The 25,068-nt window shown below is 38.6% G+C and overlaps 1 protein-coding gene across 3 annotated transcripts; it reads right to left on the bottom strand.

Moving 5' to 3' along the window:
• Positions 1-7,827: 7,827 nt before the first annotated feature.
• Positions 7,828-23,493, bottom strand: MSANTD4 (Myb/SANT DNA binding domain containing 4 with coiled-coils). Of its 3 annotated transcripts, none has more exons than XM_063094373.1 (3): positions 23,405-23,493; positions 10,386-10,999; positions 7,828-10,039 (listed from the first exon to the last, which is right to left on the bottom strand). In XM_063094373.1, the coding sequence occupies exons 2-3, from the start codon at positions 10,845-10,847 to the stop codon at positions 9,464-9,466; spliced, it is 1,038 nt and encodes a 345-aa protein (XP_062950443.1). In that variant the 5' UTR covers positions 10,848-10,999; positions 23,405-23,493; the 3' UTR covers positions 7,828-9,463. The 3 variants fall into 3 exon arrangements, with proteins under 3 accessions (XP_062950443.1, XP_062950446.1, XP_062950444.1); XM_063094376.1 differs by having other exon boundaries at positions 23,459-23,486; XM_063094374.1 differs by lacking the exon at positions 23,405-23,493 and adding an exon at positions 23,006-23,050.
• Positions 23,494-25,068: the final 1,575 nt, after the last annotated feature.

The raw sequence follows: 25,068 nt of genomic DNA, 5'->3' as shown, positions 1-25,068 counted from the left end.
GTTTGGAATAGTGTAGTGACAGTGGAAATGGAAAGAGATTAATAGAATGGAAAATTATTTAAAGGTAAAATCCATAAGACAGCTGTGATTGACTGGATGTGCTTTATGAAAAACAGGGATAAGTCAAAGGTAACTGCCAGGTTTCTAGCTTGCACACCTGGGAGGACAACCTTACCATTTATTGAGATCTTGAGCAGCGCAAAAGGATCAGGTTGGCAGCAGATTATGAGTCCAATGTGAGATGCACTGAGTTTGAGAGGTCTGAAACATCTGCATAGAACAGAGGAGAAATCTGGGCTAGAGACATAACTTTGAGTATCAATATACAAATAGTAATTGAAGCCAGCATCTAGGTAGAAACTATAGGGTTGTTGTTCTCAAACTTTAGGGTGCATGAGAATTACCTGAAGAACTTGTTTAAGACATAAATTTTGGATCCCACCCCAGAGTTTCTGATTCAGTAGACGTGATGGTTAGTTTGATGTGTCAGTGTGGCTAGGATATAGTACCCAGTTCTTTAATCAACACTGGTCTAGGTGCTGCTGTGAAGGTATTTTGTAGATGTAGCTGACATGTAAAATCAGTTAACTCAGAAATGTGGATGCACCTCATCTAATCAGTTGAAAGGCCAATCAGTTAAAAGCAAAAACTGAGGTTCCCCAGAGAAGAAATTTTGCCTCAAGACTGCAGTATCAACTCCTGCCTGAGTTTCCAGCCTGCTTTTCTCTACAGGTTTCAGACTTCCCAGCTCCCACAATTGCATGAGCAAATCCCTAAAAATACATATATTCTGTTGGTTCCGTTTCTCTGGAGAACCAGGACTGATACAATAAATCTGAGTGGGGGCCTGAGAATTTGCATTTCTAACAACTTACTGGGTAATGCCAATGCTGCAAGTCCAAGGACCACACTTTGAAAATCAGGTATCTTATTGACAAGATTTGCCTTTGCACAATTTCCCAATGGTTCTCAGATTGCTGAAGAACCCCCCACCCCCACCCCCACTTCCCCACCAGTTGCCTTCAACTCATTTTCCATCCTCACCTTTTGGAGATTCTCGACAATATCAGTAGGACTTCTTTCCCAGGATTTCTTTAACAGAATGAGCTGTAGTTCAAGAATGATTTCAGAAGATCAAGTTACAATCTGTTTTTTAAACCATAGGCAGAGCAACTATAGTCGAATAGCTATAAAGAGATATTTAGCATCTTTTCCTATTTAAAGAAACATGGGGGGGCTATGTGTTAAAAGATAATATATTTATTTATTCACACTGTGAATAAATTGGATTGTATTTGTGAATATTGGATTGTATTTGTGATCAAAATAAATGTTTACTATCATTAAAAATATATATAAATGCTTGGATGATAAAGGACCAAAGGGCAAATAAAATGAAACATAACCATCATTTCCTTGAAGATTTCTCTGCCTGGTTTTGTGTGTTCTGTTATTCAAACAATAAAAAGCTCCTGGAATTTGAAAAAGAAAAAAGTAAGAAGGAAAATCACTGATGCTTGAAAAAAGAAAACAGTACTAAACTATAATCTGACATTTAGAGGATGGGAGATGCTGCTAGGAGCTGGTAAAGGAGATTTGAAAAAGGATGATCAGATAACAGTAAGTCAAGAGGGTGACCAGAGAAGCCAGATGAAGCATGTTTAAGAAGAAAGCTGTGGTTGTCCAGTTTGGGTAACACTGAAAGATCAAGTGAGATAAAGCATGGGAGGTAGAGTTGGGTGGGATCAGAAAGAAAGAAGTCAGAAAGCTTTGGCTGTGAAGGACCTTGGGGAGAGATGGATATCTAGGAATTATTCATTTATTTAGTCATTTTTATATACTATTTTTAAAGGGGAGAGAGTAGAGCACACTTAAGTGATAAGGTAAAGAATCAGATTTATAGGCTGAAATTGAAGATAATGGAAAGGAGATGATTGTGAGTCTGAAATGGCAGAAGGGTATGAAATCAAAAGAAGACAGGAACAGATTCTCTTTTAATAAGAATAAGGACTACCCTGGGACTATGTTCATTGAAATAATACACTGAATATATGTAATTGCCAATATTTAAGCATTTTTTTACTTACAAATATCATTCTATAGGTTCAACTAATAACAATCCAACTCGCCTTTTTGAGCTCTATAGGACTGTTAATTCTTTTTCTTACCATATTTAATTGTAGCAATAATCCTGTTATTACCCATTCTATATATAAGAGAAGTACCAATTATTGAGAAATCAGATATTTTACCCAAAATTACATGGTTGGCAATTGATGAGCCCAGATTTGAAATAAAATATTCTGACTACAAAAACTGCACCCTTAATTACTACTGTATATGCTACCATACTGTCTTTGTCCTAGGAAGAGGGAAATAAGAGAAGCCAAGTATACATTTGTAAATTTGGTGTCCAGAAGTTGAGAACAGCTTCTACTTCCTCAAAGGCAATGTTATCAACTGAGCATGAAGGGAGGTCCAAAGAGAAGTCAGAGCTCTCCAATGGAAAAACTTTGAAATCACGTGTATCAGTTTCCTAGGGCTGCCATAACAAATTACCAGCACTAAATGGCAAAAACAGAAATTTATTTTCTCACAGTTCAGAGCCAGAAATCTGACGTCAAGGTGTCAGCAGGGTTAGCTCCTTCTGGAGGCTGAAGGAGAATCTCTTCCCTGCCTCTCTCCCTGCTTCTGGCAGTTACCGACAAGGGCATTCCTTGGCTTGCAGCTGCATCACTCCAACCTCTACCTCTGTCCTCACATGACCTTCTCTGAATGTATCTGTCTCCAGATCACCCTCTCCTTATAAAGACAACAGTCACTGGCTAATCTGGTAGAACTTCATCTCAACTTCGTTACATTTACAAACACTCTATTTCCAAGTAAGTGCACGTCACAAGTACCTGGTGTTAGGACCCCATCATATCTTTTGGGGGGACACAATTCAACCCATATCACTGCGTTTTTGGAGAGTGGAAGAGGGAGTGGGCTAAAGGACAGAGAAAGATTGACAGGCAGTGTTATGAGACCAGATGGAGCTGTGGATTTACAGTAGCACGAAATCTGCCTGGGCACACAAGTAAAACAGTGGTCATGGAATCTGAGTTGAGCTGGAAGAGGATAGTTGTGATAGGAGAAAATGGAGGAATCATTGGACTCCAAGCCCTCCCTGCAGTAAGCTGGGAGGACTGTAGATTGTAGTCACTGAGTTGGTGTTTGAATTCATGATTATGGACTCAACCCAGAATAATACTGTGGGACAAGAATGTGAGTATGAGGTGAAAGAAGTGGAACCGGTGATGAGGACACAGAAGTGGACAAAGCTTTCATAGATTCCCCACATGGACACCAAAGATACCTGGCAAGTTCCTAGGATGACCAGGTGTATTAGTCTGTTTCTGTTGCTTATAACAAAATGCCTGAAACTGGGTAATTTGTAAAGAAACAAAATTTATTTCTTATAGTTTTGGAGGCTGCGAAGTCCAAAGTCCAGGGAACACATCTGGTGAAGGCCTTGTTGGTGGTGACTCTACAGCAACATAGGGTATCACATGGCAAATGGCTTAAGAGGGAGCTAACCTTCTCCCTTGTTCTCCTGTTAAAGCCATCAGAACCATGCCTATTATCACCCATTAGACCATCAACTTATTACTCCATGAATGTCAATTCATTGACTAGGGCATGGTCTTCACAATCTAATCACCTCTTAGAGGCCCCACCTTTCTACTACCATAATAGGATCTCCTACCCTCTTAACACCTTTACAATGGGGATCAAGCTTCAGTGAGTTTGGGGACACTTTCAATCCACAGCACCAGGACAGGAAGATGATTCAGTGGCAAAGTTGTCAGTGAATGAGGTGTGACCAAGAAGAGTAAAGAAAAGAGGAAAATGGTGGTTTTAGCCAGCAGGTACCAGCTTCAAAGGTGTAGTTTAGTCTTGTTTTAAATAAAAGAATGGAAGAAGGATCTGGAAACAGTATGGAGAGCAAAGAGGATTCTAAACCCTGCAACTGACCCAAGTCTCACAGGAGAGCACCAGAGAGTATAGTGAGCATGTATGAATTAAAATCTTTGTCATCCTGTTTACTTGGAAAATCAAAAGCAACATTAGATCTGGGTGAGGCTGCAGATGATCTTCAATAGGAAAGAGAATCCTCTGAACAGTAGTCATCTCAGGGAATGGAAAGCTGAGCCATGACCACTCCTGGTCCAAGTACATATAGTACAGCCAGAGCAGTAGTCACAGAAGACACACATGGCTGCCAGGGCCCACTGCTGTGGCTTGGGAGCCGATCTCAGAGAAGAGGAAATGAGTCATAAGTTGGGCAGACTGGTCTTGGCTTTAACATTTTTATTCAAAAGTTCCGTAAGGAGACTTTGGAAGACATGATACCGATTTTATATGATAAAATATTCCAATTTTATTTAGCGAAAATCATTTTGATATGTTTAAATGATGGGAAACAGTGGTAGAAATGATAAAGCCCCTTGATTTAAAAAAGATTTATTCTGCTGATTGTCACTCTAGAAGAGAAAGTGCAAAGGTGAAGGGTGAAAGCAACACGATGAAAGGCAAAGGTAAGAAAAACGCATAGAGGATTTGGAGAGCAGCTTGACAAGTATACTTAGTGATGTCGGTATGAGAAAGCCCTGAACAGGGTAGGCAAAGGACATTTGTGGACTTCATATTTAATACAAAAGGGAATGGAAGACAAATTTAACTGCATTCTCATATGTTAATTTTATTATTCCAAACATGGTGAGTCAGGCAGGGCACATATAATACATGTACTATAGACACGCCCATGAGATCCAGAGAGACCGACTGCCCTACACTACCCAGCTGGGGAAATGAAGCCAGGAGGGGACCAATGTTCTTTTCTGACTTGGTTCTTCTTCTCCTTCATGTCCTGTCAATTCTCAGGACATAAGGACTCATATACTTCAGTTAACCTATTCTGGAAGTGTCATACAGGGATGACTGGACTGGAAGGAACTAAGAGACAGGAGGCTGCTGGAGTACAGGCTGCAGATGCCCCCATGTGAGATTGGAGGAGGCTGATCTGAGTCCTCAACAGAAAACAAGACAGGACTGGATCAACAATTTGGGTAGAATAAAGAAGGCAAAGGATCTGAAAACGTCTATAAAACTTCCAGACAACCTGATACAAATGGTGCCCCTGAAGAGGGAAGATGATTTACAGGTACTTATGAGAGAAGGGAGCTAAACTTGATTCTGGCATGCATCATGTATTTGAGGAAACAGCAAAATATACAGGGTGAGATACTTATAATAATTGTATATGCACATTTATATTTCAGTTCAAATGTTGGAACTGGAGATTTAGATTTGAAAGAAACTGACATTACAGTAGATGGATTTCATATTTCAATTAATTTTTTAAGATAAAAAAAATCACATCACAGATATTAAAATATCTGTGACATTTTAATGTCACATCAGAAAAATAAATGCTAAATAATAAAGGGTATTCCCTGATGAAAATCATTGAGAAAGTTCTTAACTTCTCAGAATATATTTGTGAAAATATAAAATTTTTAACCATTGTCATTTCTTATTTCTTCCTAATCTTAATTCAAACAGCATGATCTTAATGCCTCTATCTACAGTGGTAAATTCATCTTCTTAGATTTAACTTTTTTTTGTTTTTTTTTTCCAAGAAGAGATATTCTTCTTCAGCTGTCTTCCAGCTATACATAGGCTAAATTCCTCTCAATATGCATTGGGGGATATTTTCAAAGTAACACATTTGGCAGACAATCCTCACCTGGATTTTAATTAAGCCACTGCCTGGTATGTATATAAAGGATCAGCACATGTCAACAAGAAGTGAGATATGGAAAAAGGAAACAGGCTGTTAGTATTCTGGAAGCTTTAGAAGTTACCACTTTTGGTCTGAGGATAGTGACTAGAAAGCATGGCAAGTTAGAAATATTTTTAAAATTAAGTTTACGTTTGAGGATGCAAAATGTTAAAGCAAATATAGATCAACACAGTAAAATTCATTTTGGGTTCAAAACAAAAAATGTGAAGAACAGAGTGGTAGAAAAAGGTAGCTATTAACTCAAACTAAAATATTCTAAAGGCACTGTGATCTTTTACATACAGGATAGAGGTGACAAAGCATGAAAAGGTAGAAAAATGGAGAAGCAAAGTAATATAAAATAAACAAATTAGGTAGAAAATGAAAGCAGGAATTCTCTTCAATTATAAAGACTCAAGTGTTTAATTTCGAAGAAATTGCCTGAGAGAACACTTTATTGCTTTTTCCACAAATTTATGTCCCCTTCCTTCTTCTAAATCAGCATCTTTACAAAAGTGATGGGAAGGTACTCCTTACGATGAGGGTGATCATCTAATTCAAAGTCCTTATCATGGCATTTTCGTCTAGATAAATGCTAAACCAGACAGGATACCAGGACCACTGGTGTAATTCAGGAGTAAGCCAGGCAAAGCAGAACAGAGGTGTGGTAGGTCAATTGCAAAAAACGGCCACAATTCCTCACCCCTCCCTGTATCCCTATCTTTTACAAAACAACTTCACAGTTCCTCTGATCAAGAGGTGGACTCTTCCCTATCCCTTGACTCTGATCTGGCCCTGTGATGAGCTTTGTCCAGCTCTGAGACTAGCTAGTGCTCAAGATACCTGGAGCACCTCTGCTTTCCCTCCTAGATTCCTGCCACTCCCATTAGAACAAGCCCAGGTTAGCCTAGAGGATCCATGAGAAGAGCTCGGCCTCACCACCTACCTTTCACTGTACCTCCAACAATCTCTAGTTAACCCCAGAAGCTGAGCCAACTAGCCAACCTATCGCTGACCATGAGAACCCAACCAAGATCAAAACTATTCAACTAAGCTTAGCCTAATTTTCTCCAAAATCATGAGCAAAATAAATGGTTGCTGCTTCCCATCATCAAATTTTGGAGTGGTTCATTACACAGCAATAGCTAACAGATATAACTCTCTCTGACTGTGTCTACCACCTCAGAAAAGCAGCAACATCGTTTTCTACTGGAGTGAACCAACCCTACCCACCTCTACCCGGGCAGGGTTGATAAACACAAGGCTCTTCCACCAAAGTCCTAGAAAATATTACGCTTTTTTTTTTTTTTTTCCAGTTTCTTCCAAGAACTTAAGAGTGCTCTACCCATAATTAATTATTGGTTATCTTCACGCTTTCCCTAGGAAATTAAAATCCACTGATCTCAAACCCAACATGAATATCAACTTGCATTTAAGGAGCACTGCATAGCTTACATACACCATTTTCTTTAAAAAAAAAAAACAAAATCAAAACAAAAAAACCAAACTATGGAACACAGGCATAGCAGGTATCACTATGCCCACTTTACAAATGAGAAAATCAAGTCAAAAGGCATTTTGACTTGTGAAATGACCTTCACAAGTGGCTAATGGCAAAGCCATGGTACCTAGAACTATACCTACAAAATTTCACTACTCCTTCTCCTTAGAGCTCTTATGCTAAAATCTTGGGTCAGTATTGGTATACAATTTTTCAGGTACTTAGTCAATTAAATCAATGAGGCACTATTTCCGTTCTTGTAAAGATAGGGATAACATGACTTAGTTCAAGGATTGCTTTGAGGAGCAAATCAGATAATATATGTAATGTACACAGCTCAACACCTAGCATAAATGTTAGACTCCTGTCACTCACTGTGATAGGTCTCTTTCCCCGGCTTGAAAACTTCTACTCTTAAACAGCACTGAGCATCACTTGAAATGACAAACTTTCAGGTAGTTAGTATAGGGAAATTTATTTCTACAGTAGAAGCATTTATTTCAGTTATAGAAAAATAACACTATTTCAAAGTCATTGTAAGTAAGCAGAAGGGTATTTTTTCCTTGTATACCCATACTCAAATGTTAACATACAGTTTCAAGCCATTCTTAAATTAACAAGGAACAAACACAGAATCAAGGTAGTTTCTATCAATAGATGTATTAAAGCTACATATCAGCCCTGGAAATCAGAAAACACAGAGGAATCTCGTGCAGTGATTTCCCACTTTACTGTGCATGAGAATCAACTGGATTGTGGAAAAAGCACCTTCAGTGAACTGAAGGAAAATCACCAGGTTAAGCAAGCCCCTGGTCTCAGAATAAATAACAAAGGGACTGAAGATACAAACTTTGTTCCTCAGGGAGGGGAAGAGACAAATATGCTACAATATAAAAGATCAACCATTTATTCACTGCGTGACTTCTCTGAGCTTCAGATTCAAAAATAATAGATACCATTCTCAAGAAATGTTCTACAGATTAGGTCAGATAGTGTGTGATAAGTGCTTCCCTCAATCCATAACACAGGGCTACTATCATTATTCAACATCATAATTATTATTTGATACAGAGGACATTCTCCCCCATACCTCATTCCCAAATAGCTGCTATGACTTATTTTTATTTTGAGTCAAACAACCATTCACTGGGATCGAGTTCATGAACTACTGGTACCATTTTTATATTGGTATCATTTTCACTAGCTTAAACCATTTACTTACATAAGAGTTCAGTAAACGGTTGAAATGACAATTTTTGTATACAACGGACAATGAATTCAGAGAAAAGGAACTAAAGCATGAAAATTGTGTCTTGCTTCTAAACATCAATAGCTAGAAAGAACTGCTTTTCAAAGTGACCCATTTTAGATAATCTTTGATGTTCCCTGTATTGTTTTCTGAATCTCAGGCTACTTATAGATGGAAACATGGAAATAAAATACCTATAATCTTCATCACTTCTAATATTCAATATACTACATGATAACATTTCATAGTTATAGTTTTTGGTGATATAAGTACTTACCCACATAAATATCTGAGCTTTTAATAGTCTAAAACTGTAAAGACATAGCTATAGAGGTACATAGTTAGGACAATACAGGGTTTCTCAACCTCAGCACTAATGTCTTTTGGGGTTGGATAATTCTTTACTGTTGGGGACTGTCCTGTGCATTGCAGGATGTTTAGCAGCATCCTCAGCCTCTACGTACCAGATGCCAGTAGAACCTATCTTCCCCCCACCCCAGTTTGATGGGCAAAAATGTCTGCAGACATTTCCAAATGTCTTCTGGGGGCCAAAATTACCACTAGTTGAGAACCTCAGGGCTAGAATTTTACTAAGACATAATTGTAAACTCTGGGTGCACAGATTATACAGACTCTATGTACTATTGCTAATGTAAAGAGTCCAGCATAGTAAGTTTCTATTATGCTGTTTATGCTAGGCCATAACATAGTTTTTATATAATATACTACTTAAGCATAGTTATCCACATAGAACTATCTTTTTCCTACTGAAAACACTGACATGAGACATGAAAAAGTTTAGCTAATCCAGCAACCATGTTTATATCACCTGATATGAGAAAAAACTACAGTTTACAAACATTCACTAAATGGAGGCCTAGAAAAATCACTGCAAGTGTCCTTCCTTCTGAATTCGAAGTCTTTCTTTCTCTACTTGTAAGCGTTCCTTTTCAATCTGCAGCTTCTCTGATTCAAACTTCAAAAACTGCAGCCTATCTTTTTCCAGTTGCAAGCGTTCTCGCTCAAGTTTTAGCTTCTCTGTTTCTATGTCCTGTGGTGGAAGTAGAGACTTTTCTCCTTGACCAAGTTCATTTTCCAAAGATGGTTTCTCTGAACTGACTATCTGTAACCTCAGCTTCTCTCTTTCAATCTGGAGCCGCTCCTTCTCCAGCTGCAGCCGCTCGTGCTCCATGTCTAAATGCCGCAGCCTCTCTTTCTCAATCTGCAGGCGTTCCTTTTCCACCTGCAATCTTTCAGCCTCAATATCCAGTCGGCGTTTTTCCAACTCTAGTTTCTGTTTCTCTATGTTTACAAGCAAATGGGGTTCATCAAATGCAGATCTAGACGGTGTTGAGTTAAGGGTAAAGAACTCGTCAATGTGGGGGAAATCAGGAAGTTCGTTTTCCCTCCTGGAATCTGGTATGACCGATGACAACATTTCTTCCTCCTCTTCAATCTCAAACTAAGAGAAAAAAGAAAAGCAATGTTCAGTATTTACTTCTTCACTTGTCCAAATTTTTCTTAAAAACTTTTTGTACTGTTTGAGCACACAAAACCATTTAATTTGAATTTTGAAAACCATTTACACTGAATTACCTGATGTCACTAACACATAAAACTGAGGTAATTATATTTCGGGGAGAAGAAAGGTATTAAAGAGACATAAAGAGAAAACAAAGGGAATGACGTTGTTGTGGACTATCTTTAAGCAAGCTTGAAAATCTGGAATTTCCTAAATGGTCCTGGACTATAAACTCCCACATCAGAATTGAAAAACTAAGAAAGACGGTTCGCAGGCTAATACTTACCTCAGGACTCTGGGGATCCCTTTCTTCTTCTTCCACTTTGACCTCTGTTAAGGATCCACCTGCATCCCTGAAATCTGCCACATTTTGCCAGTCAAAATTTGCATCGTTGCGGAATCCAATCTTTTCATCTATCTCTTCTGTGAGGGAGTCATCTAAGTCGGACGTGGGAAGGGGAAACCCTGAACCAACCAGCTTAATGTTGGCTTTCATCCTCTTTCTCTTCATAAGTGCCCGCCAGTCCAGGTACCTTCTCTTCACCTCCGTCCCTGTCCTCTGTTCTCCTTCTCCCACGGCATTCACACACTGCGCGATCTCCTCCCAAGCCATTCGCTTCATCACGTTAATCGTCGTATTGAGCTGCTTGGAAAAAATGACTTCTTTTCTCTTTGTAATTTCTTTCAAAAGGGTCTGAGTTTCTTGAACGCTAAAATTGCTTTTCCTCTTTCTTTTCAACTGCTTCATTTTTTTAACTTAAATGCAGTTTTTACAGTAAGAGAAGATGTGAAAAGAACTTGGGCAATGCTGCAAAGCACAAAAACCAAGGACAATCCCTCGTTGACAGTTCAAATTGCTGAGCTCATCTACAGTAGTAGCAGAGGTGGGCTGGATAATTCCTAAAGGGAAAAATACAAAAATCAATCAATCACCCTTCAACTTTTGTAACATACTTCAACCCAATAAATTATGTAATTTTAAAAAGAAAGAAAATATGGCTCGAAATTGCCTGCTTCTCTGTCTTTGCCGGCACCACCCCAGTCCAAGCTCCCGGCTTCTCTCAGCTGGGCTGCTGCAATGGTTCCTAACTAGCTGCAGAATTCACTCTTGACACACTCGTACTTCTCCAGCTCCTTCCCCCACTAGTTCACCCTCTCTCCTACAACGCTGGCCTTCTTTCAGTCACCTATTCCTGTCAAGCTCTTTCCCTGTTTGGGGCCTTTGTCCACACTGTTCCCTCTGCCTAGAAAATGGATTGCTCTCTTCTTGGCCTACTTAATTCCTTAAAGTCTGAAATACTTTTCCTAGTCTAAATTCTACACTTTTGCTAACATATAGCTCAGAGTCTGTCTCTTTCCCACTTTCCCTACAGATTTCATAAGGGCAGGAATGTTTCTGATCACCATCATCTCCTCAGAGCCCAAGCAAAGTTTTCTGGCACTTAGCAAGCACACCATAAATATATTTTGAATGACTGAGTGAGTTTATTTGCCAAAATGATCATTAGTTATAGATACTGAAAAGAAAAAAATTTAGACTCAGAATAATTTCAGAAGAAAACTGAAAGGCAGAACTACAAAATCAATAAAACTCAGAAACCAATTTGAGACAATGCAATCTGATCAAAGAAATGACAATTACCTATAGTTTTCAACTTCACAAATTAAAGCTCATTTTTAGGTTAAGCCAATAAAGAAACCCTAAGCTTGAAAATTTAATAACATTTCATGAAACAATAAAAATATTGTAAGGATATGGCAAACTTTAAGGGGTAGCATAAAAATGGCAAGGATTTCCCCCCAGCCACCATCTAATTAATCAGATAAAGAAAAAGATTATCAATTAAAACAGAAAAAAAAATTTTAGATTCCTAAACATTTTGGAGGTAGTGCATATTCTACGGTTTGTCATTATAATTCTGTCCCTCAGTGCTCATCATAATCTCCCCCTCCCTCAAACAATCTAAATGAAAGCCTGTAACACCAAACAAAACCAGGTGGATGGTATATTTGTTTGTAATTAATGCTTTTAATTATTTGCCTTCTTTGAAGAATTTCACAGCAGTACTTTTATAAAGTTCTGGGCTATTTAATTGTAGAGTCAAAAATCATGATACAGGCAAGTAACTATACTTGGGGTATAAATAAATTTCATACTTGGAGTATGAAATAAGTCTAAAAACACTCATATGGCAAAACTTTAATATAAATTCTGAGCGGGAAAGATCCTCTTGTAACCTTTTAGACGCAAGAGAGAATGTTTCTCCAATTTCCAGAAGACTCTCACGCTGCTGGGTCATCAAAGGGTGTGTACCTGAGACTTCTGTGTACCTTTCAGGATCCCCTCCTCCCCTAGACTAACTGAACAGGGAACTCTAGGGGTGGGACCTAGCAATCTGAGTTTCAATAAGCCCTCCAGGTGATTCTCATGCATGCTGACATTTGAGAACCTCTGTGCTAGACCCACATCAGTAAAACAGATGCTTCACATACCTGACTCTCTCACTCACCTTGATGTCAAATCTTACACAAGTGCACCTGGTTGGGGAATCTAAAGCACAACCAAAAGCCTCATTGCAGTGGATCTGGGAAATGTAGTTTTTCTGTATCTAGCCTTTGCATTATGGGAAGGTACATTAGGAGGCTGGAACAGATGTTGAATGAATCAGGGACTCAATTTTTCCTAGGGGTAGAAAACAAGGTCATCTGCTAAAAAGGTCCCAGTGCCTTGCATAGTGTAGCACATACTGCTGTATAAATATTAGTTCAATTGAGGAGAAAAGTGGGATAAAAGTTAAAAACTGTCATTTAACTTGGCAAAGAGATTTTAAAAGTATGTAACGAGAAACAAAGGCTCAGACAGAGTAAGGCACAGATGCACAAACCATGTTTTCTGACTTCAAAGTCACTCACTGATCACTGCTACAGAGTTGACTTTTCCTCCCCTACAAAATGAAAGGATGGGATGAGATTACTCAAGTCCTTTCCAGCTCTATCATTGTTTGACCATAAACTTTTCTCACCAATATGAAGAAAAGATACCAAGTATTTATAAAGTTCCAGGTCTTGTCATTTATTCCCTACCACAGCACTGTACCAGAGGTACCAGCCTTTCTATTTATAAAACAAGATTGAGAGGTTAATTTGCACACTAAAAGGCTAGTTAAATGACAGGACTTATACCCAGGTTCCCTTATTTCACATCTACTTTGACTTTATTAGCAGCTTGTGATAGCTAAATCTTAGAAATGTGTTGCTAAAATAAGCTGTAAGATATAATGTAGCAGAAGATTTTCAAAAAGAGCAGATTCTTATCTACATGGAAGGTCCAGAATAAAATCCTGTACCTAGGCAGAAAAACTCTTCAAAGCTTCAACCAGTTACATTTCTTTGATAATATGTTAAAGTAAATTAAAATGGAGACCAGGCCTGAAGAATCCCTGAGCAGACAAAGCCAATTAGGCCTCATAAGTGTCTTTAACCTCCCTTGATGCGCAAACATAAGTGAAACTCAACTTGGGCTATTTCTTCTAAAGGCCTATAATAAAGAAAAATGAAACATAGAGCTAATCAGTCAGAAGCTGCCGACTAACTTATATAACCAGGTACTTCTCAGAAGGACAGAACAAATAAGGCAGTTGTATAACCATAACCAATAAAATATTTTCTTTGCTTTACTTCCATGTTCATCTATAAAAGACTTGGCCTTGTGTTCCCTCCACAGAGTTCCAAATTCATGAATTGCTGTTTGCTCAAAATTTAAAATTTTACTATGCCTCAGTTTACCTTCTAACTTATGGTTTCTTCTCTCCTAAATACTTTAACGTCTGCCAATTTAAAATTTTTATTTGTGTGAAAATACATCTCTGGCAATTAAAACATGGTTTCTTGTCTCTTAAATACTTTAATGTCTGCTAATTAAAAAATTTTTATTTGTGTGAAAATATTTCTCTGGCAATTCACAATACAAATAGTATCTTTTACTGAAGCAAAAATATAGCAACTAAGCAAGGCTAGATTTAATTACAAATGCACAAAAATCTTTTCTAGTACTGCTTTAGCCTAAGCTCTTTTGGACTTAAAAGTGATGTTAATTCTTTATTTTTAAACTTTAATAACAAAGCATTTTTATTACCATTTCACTAAAATTTTTATGCATTTTTCCTTTTCAAGTTCCCAGTAATCTTTGTTCAACTGACTTTGTATCTAATAACATCAGCAAAAATATGCCTATTACCACATCTTTTTGTTTCTACTCACTCATGTGGAATGACACCTCCTGAACTGCCACTTGCTGCTGAAATGGAGGTCAGAGAGAACTAAAAATTCTAACAGCAGAAAATAAACTCTCAAGAAATCACTGTCAATACTGTCTTGCCCCCTACCTCCCAAAACAAGGGTAAAGTATGCAAAAAGAAAACAAAGATTGCAAGCAAACTCTTATCTAAAGCAGACTTTCAAAATTTCTCAAAATCCCCTAAATTGGAATGTGTTATTAGTGGCAGTATTCTTGATTTTGTCCTAGGGATATATAGCCCTTAAAGTCCAATAGAAGCCTTTTGTCCCTAGAATACAGTATAAGCAAAGGTAATTATAAATTAAAACATCATCAAAAAGGCACTGTGTGTCATGTTATGGAGCACAGATTCTGGAGTCAGACTGCCTGGGGTAGAATCCTGGCTCTGCCACTTCCTAGCTATTTGGCCTTAGTTACTTAACCATCCTATGTCAGTTTCATTTGTGAAATGATGATGACAACATTACTTCACAGAGATACTATAAGGATTAAAGATTTAATAAAATATGGAGAATAGTTCCTGGCACAAATTAAGTATTGTTAAGCATTTGCTAGTATTACATCAAAGGTAAAATCTTTGAATAATTTTGACAAAATGAAACAGAAAGGTCACCATAATATTGGTATTGTTCTACTTCATAAGCAGAGTAGGTATGCCCACAGGTCTTACTGTTATGCTTCATGACATATACACTACATCAGTGTTGGAGCCTGTCCATGAGAGCTCACAAGAGTCAATTGTGCACATTTTTTCCCAACTCCACATTCAGCGATGTCATGTTGGGAGCTAAAAATCAGCCAAGATGGCAGTACTTACACCACAGAATTGACAAATGCTACAAATTTAGACTCTTTTGTTGAGTAAGTACTACTACATAGTGTTTGATAACACTATAGCTACATTATTTTTGCATATATTAAATATTATCAAATTTAAAAAATTAAGGAAATATTATCAAAATTAAAAAATTAAGGAAATTCAACATCCAATCCTAAGTAAGTTTAGTGAACATTCTAGAATGCTTATAATTTTAGAGAATCACTCTGGCCCAACGTTCCTTATGTAATTCAACTTATCCAATAGAATGGGCAAGTATCCAGCTTTCCTCTAGAGGTGACTGAAAAGACCCATAAGGTACCATGTTTATAAGCCACAATAAAAATAACTGAAGCAAACTGATTTATACATCATTAAACCAGACCCAATATGCTTCTTCTTAGTACCCTGTGTTGTAGGGTACTTGAAGGAATTACTGAAGTCAAAACTTAGCATTTTCCTTCTTCTACCATCTGCCCCATCACTGACGATCTGGAAGATGGTAGCCCACTTGCTCCAAAGACAGTATCTTTGATACAAGGCACTGTGCCTAACAAATAGGAGAAGGTAAAAATATAAATTTAAAATAAGACAGTGATCAAGGAATAGAAAAAGAGATAGAAAGAGAAACAGAAAATAATCGAAGGAAGGTAAGCCAACAAAACTGAAATTTCTATGGGCACACAAAGCATATGCATAAAAGAAAAAGCTAGCCCAAGTCCATATAGGCAAGAAGCAGTTTATAAGAGTAAGAGAAGATGTCAGATAAACTACCCACCCTGCAACTATGCCAAAGAACGTAACAGTTAACAGGTTATACGTTGCTAGAGCAGTGTATTTCAAACTGTAATGTGTATACGAATCACCTGCGGATCTTGTTAAAATGCAGATTCTCAGTCGGTTTGGATTGGGGACAGGGATTCTACATTTCTGACAAACTCCCAAGTGATGCTGATGCTGCTGGTCTTTGGACCACATCTTGAGTAGCAACAGTCTAGACTAGAGCATCACGTCCAACAGAAATATAATGTGATCCACACAAAATTTCCTAGTAGCCACAGTAAAGCAAAAACAAAGCAAAACAAAAAAAGGTGAAATTAATTTAAAAATATATTATTTCACTTCATATACTCAACATATTATCATTTCAATATGTAATCAACATAAAAATTACTAATGATTTTCCATTCTTGTTTCTTTCACTTAATCTTTAAAATCCAGCATGTATTCTACAGTTACACACATCTCATTTAGTATTAGCCACATATCAAGAACTCAACAGCACATGTACCTAGTACCTAACATACTGGACAATGCGGGTCTACAGCACATCAAATTATCTAAGGAACTTTTTAAAAATACCCATACATATCTCTGGCCAATGAAAACAATCTCTGGAATAGGGCCAGGCATGGGGAGTTTAAAAGCTCTCCAGGTGATTCTCATTTACAACCAGGACTGAGAACCACCCTACTAATGTCAATGTTAAAAATCTACTTGCTCAAATTTGTACAGAAAAGCAAGGCAGCGTACAAATGCTGTAGCTGCTAAGAAATTTCCTTTCAGAGATCATTAAGGAAAGACCTCATCTGCCACAAAAGACTTACAATACAGACAAAACTGGCTTATTTTTGGAAAAATATGCCCAGTAGAATGTTATGTCAGATGCAAAAAGAATACATCTAATTTTAAGGACCAATTCACACCCCTATTTGTTGGAAATACATCAAAGAAATACTAGCTCAGTCAATTTAAACTTAGGAAATAGACTACTCTCTTGTGAGAACCAAACTTTCCTATAAGTAGTATGTCTTCAGATACCTACCTACACATATCTTTATTAGAAAGAATTAGGCCTGGCCCACCGCCCAGAGAGGCCTGAGAGCCATCAGGTCCACATACCCTGAGTTAGCCACGCCAGAACAGGCAGGAGCCATGGGACCTCCAGCCCAGGTCAGTCCCTGCTGCCCAGAGGCCCGAGAGTCACCAGGCCCACAAGCCCTGAGTCAGCAGTGCCAGAACAGGCAGGAGCCATGGGACCTCCAGCCCAGGTCAGTCCCCACCACTTAGAGAGGCCTGAGAACCACCGGGTCCACACGCCCCGAGTAAGCCATGTCGGATCAGGCAGGTGCCACAGGACCCCGAGCCCAGGCCACTCCCTGCTGCCCAGAATTGGCAGTCCCTTTGGGATTCAGGCTAGACATAAGGGTGGAACGAGTGGACCATGATACCCCCTGCCACAATGACTAAACACCAAGGGGAAATATACCAGAAATATGAAAAATCAAGAAAGTACACCACCACCAAAGGAAAATAATAACTCTCAGGCTCCTAGATCCTATAGAACAGGATGCCCTTGAAATGACTGAAAAGGAATTTCAAGCAACAGTTCTAAGGAAACTAAATGAGATACAAGAAGACTCAGTTAGACAACACAATGAAACGAGAAAAAATATACAGGATCTGAAAGAAGAAATGTACAAAGAAATTAATGCCCTAAAAAAGAATGTAGCAGAGCTTGTGGAGCTGAAGGATTCATTCAACGAAATAAAAAACACAACAGAGAGTCTAAACAGCAGGCTAGAACAAGCAGAAGAGAGAATTTCTGACCTTGAAGACAGGCTGTTTGAATTAACACAGGTGGACCAGAAAAAAGAATTTAAAAAATTGAAGAAAATCTGAGAGAGATAACAGACAACCTTAAGCACACAAATATCCGAACAATGAGTATTCCAGAAGGGGAGGAAAAGGAAATGCCATTGAAAACATATTCAACAAAATAATAGCAGAAAAGTTCCCAGGCATAGGGAAAGTAACAGATCTTCAGATTCAGGAGGCCCAAAGATCCCCAAACATATTCAACCCAAAAATGTCCTCTCCAAGACATGTTTTAGTCAAACTGGCAAAACTCAAAAGACAAAGAGAGAATCTTAAAAGCTGCAAGAGAGAAGTGGCAAGTCATCTATAAGAGAACCACAATCAGACTAACATCAGACTTTTCATCAGAAACCCTAAAAGCCAGAAAAGAATGGGATGATATATTCAAAATACTAAAGGACAAAAATTGCCAGCCAAGAATACTTTACCCAGCAAGGCTATACTTCTGAAATGAAGGACAAATAGTATATTTCTCAGACAAACAAAAACTGCGGAGTTCACTACCACATGACCAGCCTTACAACAAATTCTCAAGGGAGTACTGGGTTTGATACCTGAAAAACAACCATCATGGCCATGAACACTCAAGAAAGAACAAAACCTACCAGTAAAACAAAAATGCTAACAATAAAGAGAAAAAATAGTTTATCTACCACCCCAAGAAACCAACAAACACAGAAGACCAACAGAAAATCAGAAAGATTTTCTGACAAAGGATTAATATCCAGAATATAAAAGGACTCAAACAACTTTACAGCAAAAAAATAAAATAAAATAAAATAACCCAATTAAAAAATGGGCAAAGGAGCTGAACAGGCATTTCTAAAAGAAAGATGTATGAATGGCCAACAGACGCATGAAAAAATGCTCAACATCACTCAGCATTTGGGAAATGCAAATCAAAATCACTTTGAGATACCATCTCACTCCAGTTAGGATGGCTAATATCCAAAAGACTGAGAATGATAAATGCTGATGAGAAAAAGGAACTCTCATACACTGTTGGTGGGACTGCAAAATGGTGCAGCCTTTAGGGAAAATGGTATGGAAGTTCCTCAAACAATTACAGATAAATCTACCATATGACCCAGCTATTCCACTGCTGGGAATATACCCAGAGGAATGGAAATCATCATGCTGAAGGGATACCTGTACTCCCATGTTTACTGCAGCACTATTTACAACAGCCAAGAGTTGGAACCAGCCCAAATGTCCATCATCAGATGAGTGGGTAAGGAAAATGTGGTATATCTACACAATGGAATACTACTCTGATATAAAAAAGAATGAAATACTATCATTCACAACTACATGGATGGACTTGGAGAAAATTATATTAAGTGAAACAAATCAGGCACAGAAAGAGAAATACTACATGCTCTCACTTATTTGTGGGAGCTAAAAATAAATAAATATACAAACAATAAAGGGGGGGAAGAAGACACAACAATCACAACAATTCCTTGAACTTAAGACAAGTGAACAGATATAATGTAGTGGGGGGAGGAAGGGAGAGGGAGGAGATAAAGAGGAACGGGTAAAGGGACATGAAAATCAACTACAATGTATATTGAGAAGTTAAAATAAAAAAAAAAATGTCAAACTAAAAAATAAAAAAGAGAGAATTAGGCCTGAATTAGGAGTGTAAATCAGTAACATCCATTATGAGAATGAGTAATTAAGACATTGCTTCATTAACAAATATGTACTGAGGGCTTAAAAGCCTTTCAAAGGCATTCCATTACACTTAGGAGGTAAGTTTATTCTCCTTGCTCTTCCTCTCTTCCTATTATAAACCCTATCTGAGCCCCACCTATATCCTGTCACATCTACCTTTTCCAGTCTTATCCATCACCTCCCATATTAACCCCCAATCTGCTCCCCCAACTCACTCTCTCCAACATACATATGTGAATGTGCAAGCACATACACACACGGTACTGGTCATTTTGAAATTCCTCTAAATTCTAGGTCAGCACTGTCCAACAGAAATATGAGAGCTACATGTATAACTTTAAATCCTCTAGTAGTAGCCACCTAAAAAAAGTAAAAAGAAACAGGTAAAAATGAATCTATTTTACTTAACCCAATATATCCAAAATGTTATTTCAATACGTAATCAATATGAACAATTATTGAGATAGTTTACATTCTTTTATTGTACTAAGTCTTCAAAATCCAGTGGGTATTTTAAACTTTACGTTTTACATATTAATTTGTACTAGCCACACTTCAAGTGCTTATAGCCACATGTGGCTATTGGCTACTGCACTGGACACCACATCTATGTCACGATCATGTCTTTAGCACTATCCCACATGTATCTCTCTAGCCCATCTTCCCTACTCCCATGGTGTCTGCCCTTTTGTCTGGCCAAAGCCTACCCATCCTTCTTCACTGGGCTTAAATGTCTTCACTGTTTCCATTCGTCTAAGTCTGATGTCCTTACTACATGCTTCCACTATAAGGCTGCAGTATAATCACTTATTTTACATTAGGAGCAATAAGTGATCAAAGATGAATATATTACTCCTATCAAATAATTTACAACCTAGTAAAACCTATAAAACACAGATGCATAAAAAAATGTACAAGAAAAAACGGTAATGGAGTCTGTAAACTGAAGGTTATGAATACAGACTACTTATGCTTGTATAGCAATTCCACCACTTACTAGCTGTGATCTCAAGCAAATTACTTAAAACCTTTTAAACTTGTTTCCTCATCTATAAATGGGAATAATAATAGAATAATACTCATGTATACAACCGAGGAATGGAAATGATCATGTCAAAGGGATACCTGTACTTATTGTAGCATTATTTACAATAGCCAAGAGTTAGAACCAGCCCAAATGTCCATCATCAGATGAGTAAGGAAAATGTGGTATATCTACACAATGGAATACTACTCTGCTAAAAAAAAGAATGAAATACTACCATTCGCAGCAACATGGATGGACTTAGAGAAAATTATATTAAGTGAAATCAGCCAGGCACAGAAAGAGAAATACATATTCTCACTTATTTGTGGGAGCTAAAAATAAATAAACAAATAAACAAACAAATAGCAGGGGGGCAGGCGAAAGAAGACACAACAATCACAACAATTCCTTGAACTTGTTAAGACAAGTGAACAGATATGTTGATGGAGGAGAGTGGAGAGAAAGGGACACGAAAATCAACTACATTGTATATTGATAAATTAAAATTTTAAAAAGTAAAATAAACATCCTAGAGCTGGTATATTAAAAAAAAAGAGAGAGAGAGAGAGAATCCAATTAAGGAGCTTACAATGCCTAAGATACAGTAAGCCCACAAGAAATGTCAGCTATTATCTATTACCTAGTAATAGATAGTTAGCAAATACTTCTTTACTGGATGAATTATGCAAATATATGAAAGGTACGATAAATAAGTACTAACAAATACCCTTGATGTTCAGAAGAAGGAGATAACTCTGATAGGATCAAAGAAGGTTTTGAAAAGGAATAAACATTTCATATGGGTGTTGTAAAACAAATAGACTAATGAGGCACATAAATAAAGGGGAGAAGTACCAGGTATTAAAGCTAGAAAACTAGGTTGGGGCCAAATACCAGCGAATCCTTAATGCTGGCTTAGTAAGCCCTATACTTCGCTAAAAAATGTATTTAAAACAACAAATATATCAACGTATTTTTGAAATTCAAGATTACATTTAATAATGGTACTATAATTTTTAATATATATAATATGTAACATACAACATATTATACAAGACATAATCTATATTAACATATAACATATTATACATTAAATACATAATAACCTATAACATATATTATATAACACATATATATGTAACATATAACATATATTACATAATATGTGACATAACAAAATATAAGTATATTATAAAATAGTGATTGAAGTCATGAAAATCCTAATTTATGCAGATATCCACCATCAGATTTTGCTGCTCTCAGAATCTGAAATTGATTTACTAATTGGGTTGTTGTAAATTTACTGGTGGATAGTAATAACAGCATTCCTTTTTAACCTACCACTGAATCAATATATTTTTAAAATTTGGCAGCAGTTGTTGCTTTTGCATGGCCTATTTTCCCCCAACAATTCTAACTCCATACCTCCAGCTTAAAAAGTGGTATCCCTTTGTCCTTGACTGATCTATGCTAAGCTGAGGAACTACTTCACTGACAAACTGCACTTCAATATATTTTTAACCTCACTGAAATGGATACTGGGATACATCTTAGATTGCCGGTCAGTCTTGGCTTGAATGAAAATCTCCCACTGAAACCTTGACATTTTTTGATTAAGTGCTAGAAAGTGGCAGCATCAATGCATCTTGAGTTGTTGAAATTTGGTAGCTGTGCTTACACAGATAAAAGCTATGTGGCCAGGAATGTTTGTCTTTATGTCCTCTATTTTGATACCCATGCAACAGAAGCTTGGGTTTTCTGACATCCACTCCCCAATAACTCCCTCAAAAAATATTTATTGAGGTCCTACTATGTGTCAGACACTATTCTTGGTGCTGGGGATATAACGCCTCATAAAATGTGAAAAGGTATTATTTTAGATGCCAGATGCTGTCCCTGTCTTTACAGGAGGAAATTCAATAGTTGCAACCTCTAAAACTTATACACCTTCCACGCCCAATCACAGAGAACAACCATTTTCCTGAAATCCCATCTCACAGTCATTCTTTACTGGTTGGAAATAGGAACGGTAATAGTAATGATACATAGTTCGTGTACATAACCCTTGTAAAGATGTACTGTCAATGGCATATTACAACTGGACAACTTCTTACAAGGACTAACACTTGAGAATGAAGCTCCTAGATATTGCATAATAAGACAGAATTAAGAGGTCTGAGAGAAATCAGGCAGCAAATTCTGGGTCAAAAAAATTCGGGGGGTAAATTCATTAGGCAGTTCAAGAACAAAAGCATCACAAATCTACAAAGTTCACTTAACCCCCTCCCTAATGCTCTTTAAAGTGTGGCTTTCTTCTCCCCTATATTCTTACAAGAGATTCACTTCCTTGCCTAATAGGATGTTTTTCTCTGAAACTTGTGGTAGGTAAATAATGAAAGTTTACTTAAGGTTCGCCTGTTATCAAAGTACCTTTTACTCCCTCCCCGCTGCCCACGTTGAGACCGCCCGGTAACAGCGCCCGGAAAAAATGGAGGAAGACTAGATTCCAATTCCCGGGAGGCCACCCAGGAGCAGGGGTCGCGCACTTGACTCGGCCACCACGATCCGGCTGCACCTGGTGGGAATCGGATCAACCAAGGAGAGTTCTCTCTCTGGATATTCAGTGAGTCCCGACTGAGTGCCCAGACACTTCCACAGGCTTGTTTCAGAGGCTCGGGCCCTCCCCACCCTGCCACGCCAGGCGACACCCACGCGTGGTACTTCTCCCGAGCGTCGTAGTCCCGCTACGCCGCAAAGTCAGGGCCAAAGCCGGCGGCCGCCACCTGCCACGGTCCCCGCCGGGACCCTCCCCGCTGCGAGGGCACCCACCGTACGCGAAGACACCGCTTCCAGGGCTGCCTCCTCCAGCACAGAACCGCTCACCTGCGACCCCGGCTGCACCTCCGCACGATCGCCCCTAAGGGGGATAGGAAAAAAGATGCTTCATTGATTCCCCGCCCCCCTACTTCGCCCGCCCCTCTCCCGCCACTCATTGGCTGGGGCCGATGCCGCTCATTTGCGGTGGCACATCCATTGGCTAGAAGGGTATAGCCATTCTGGCTGAGAGCCCGCCCCAGGCCTGGCCTCACAATGGGAATCGAGTCCCAAACCGGTTCCGGGTTAGTGCCCTGGAATTCCGCCCCCTCGTGATTCACCTCCCGCTGTGCGCTCAGCCTTTGGCGCGCGACACTGTCAGTCAAGTGAGCTCTGGGAAAGAACTGGCCTCTAGCGATCTGTTTGCTGCGCTGTCCCGCCTGATTGGGGAACTGGCAGTTCCATCTCCACACTCACCTTGACCCGCACCTGTTAAGAGGGCAAAGAGAAAGTGGTAGCCTTGTGTTCCTACAGCCTTTGTTCCTAGGCCAGCATCACCTTCTACTAGACCAACTGCGATATAGTTTGGCTTCAACCATTCCTCTCAGACTGCCCTTGCCCAAGGTCACCGGTGACTTTCTGTAGCTAAATCTTGGAGTCACTTCTCAGTTTTTATCTTACTTGATTCCTCATAAAACATTTAACTTGACCATTTCTTCACTAGTTTCCTTAACATGTGTTTCTCCTGGTTTTCCTCCCTTTCAGGCTTCTTCTCTGTCCCTCTTTGCAGTTGCCTCTTTTTCTGCCATCTAAAGTGCAGGTGTTACTAAGGGACCTGTCTTCCCACTGCCTCCGTTCGGGCCTCTGTTGACTCTTACCTGAATCACATCAGTAGCCTCCTAACTGGTGTCCCAGCATTGTCTGCCCGACTGTAATCTATTCTCCATACTGTAGCCAAAATAAGTTTCTTGAAGTTCTTTAGTGGAATCTCACTATTTTTGTGATAACGTACCTTACAAGGATTACAAAACTCTGAAAGATAAGGCTCCAGCTTTTTTCTCGAGCTTCCTCTCTCAACATTACCTTCCTCACCCCAATTCCTTTGCTTCTTTCAGTTCTTAGGCTCTACGGTGGCCTTAGGACACAGTTTGCATTGCTGTGCTTTCCTCCCGGAAAGATTTTGCCCTGCCTCTTCCCTTCTAAACCCAAGATTCATCATAGAAATTATTTTCTGAAGGAAGCCTTTATTTCTCTCCATTCACCCTACCTCCAGTTTCAAATTTTCCCTCCAATGTAGGTCTCCCAGATAAAAGACAGGACACTCAGTTCAATTTGAAGTTCAGGGAAACCGCAAATAATTTTTAGTATAACTATGTCCCATGCAATACTTGGCATCTCGTTATTTTTATTTGCTAAATCTGGCAACCTTGCTACGGGGAGTGCCCATCACAAACTGCACCTTTTCTTTGACAGCTCGTATCACATGTTCCATACAGGTCGGGTTTTTCTTGTTCTCTATTATATGAGGGTGCTTCAAAAAGGTCATGGAAAGATTCGTATCTTTCAATTCTATTTTCCACCAACTTTTTGAAGTACCCTCATAATTTCTTTGCCTAGTACAGTGTCTGAAATATAACAGGCACTCAAAAGATTTGGTAAATAAATGATGGAATATTCTG

Source organism: Cynocephalus volans, chromosome 4, assembly GCF_027409185.1.
Source record: "Cynocephalus volans isolate mCynVol1 chromosome 4, mCynVol1.pri, whole genome shotgun sequence".
Taxonomy (NCBI): Eukaryota; Metazoa; Chordata; class Mammalia; order Dermoptera; family Cynocephalidae; genus Cynocephalus; species Cynocephalus volans.
Note: the sequence above shows the minus strand (reverse complement) of the source record. Positions and strands in the feature narration are given on the sequence as shown.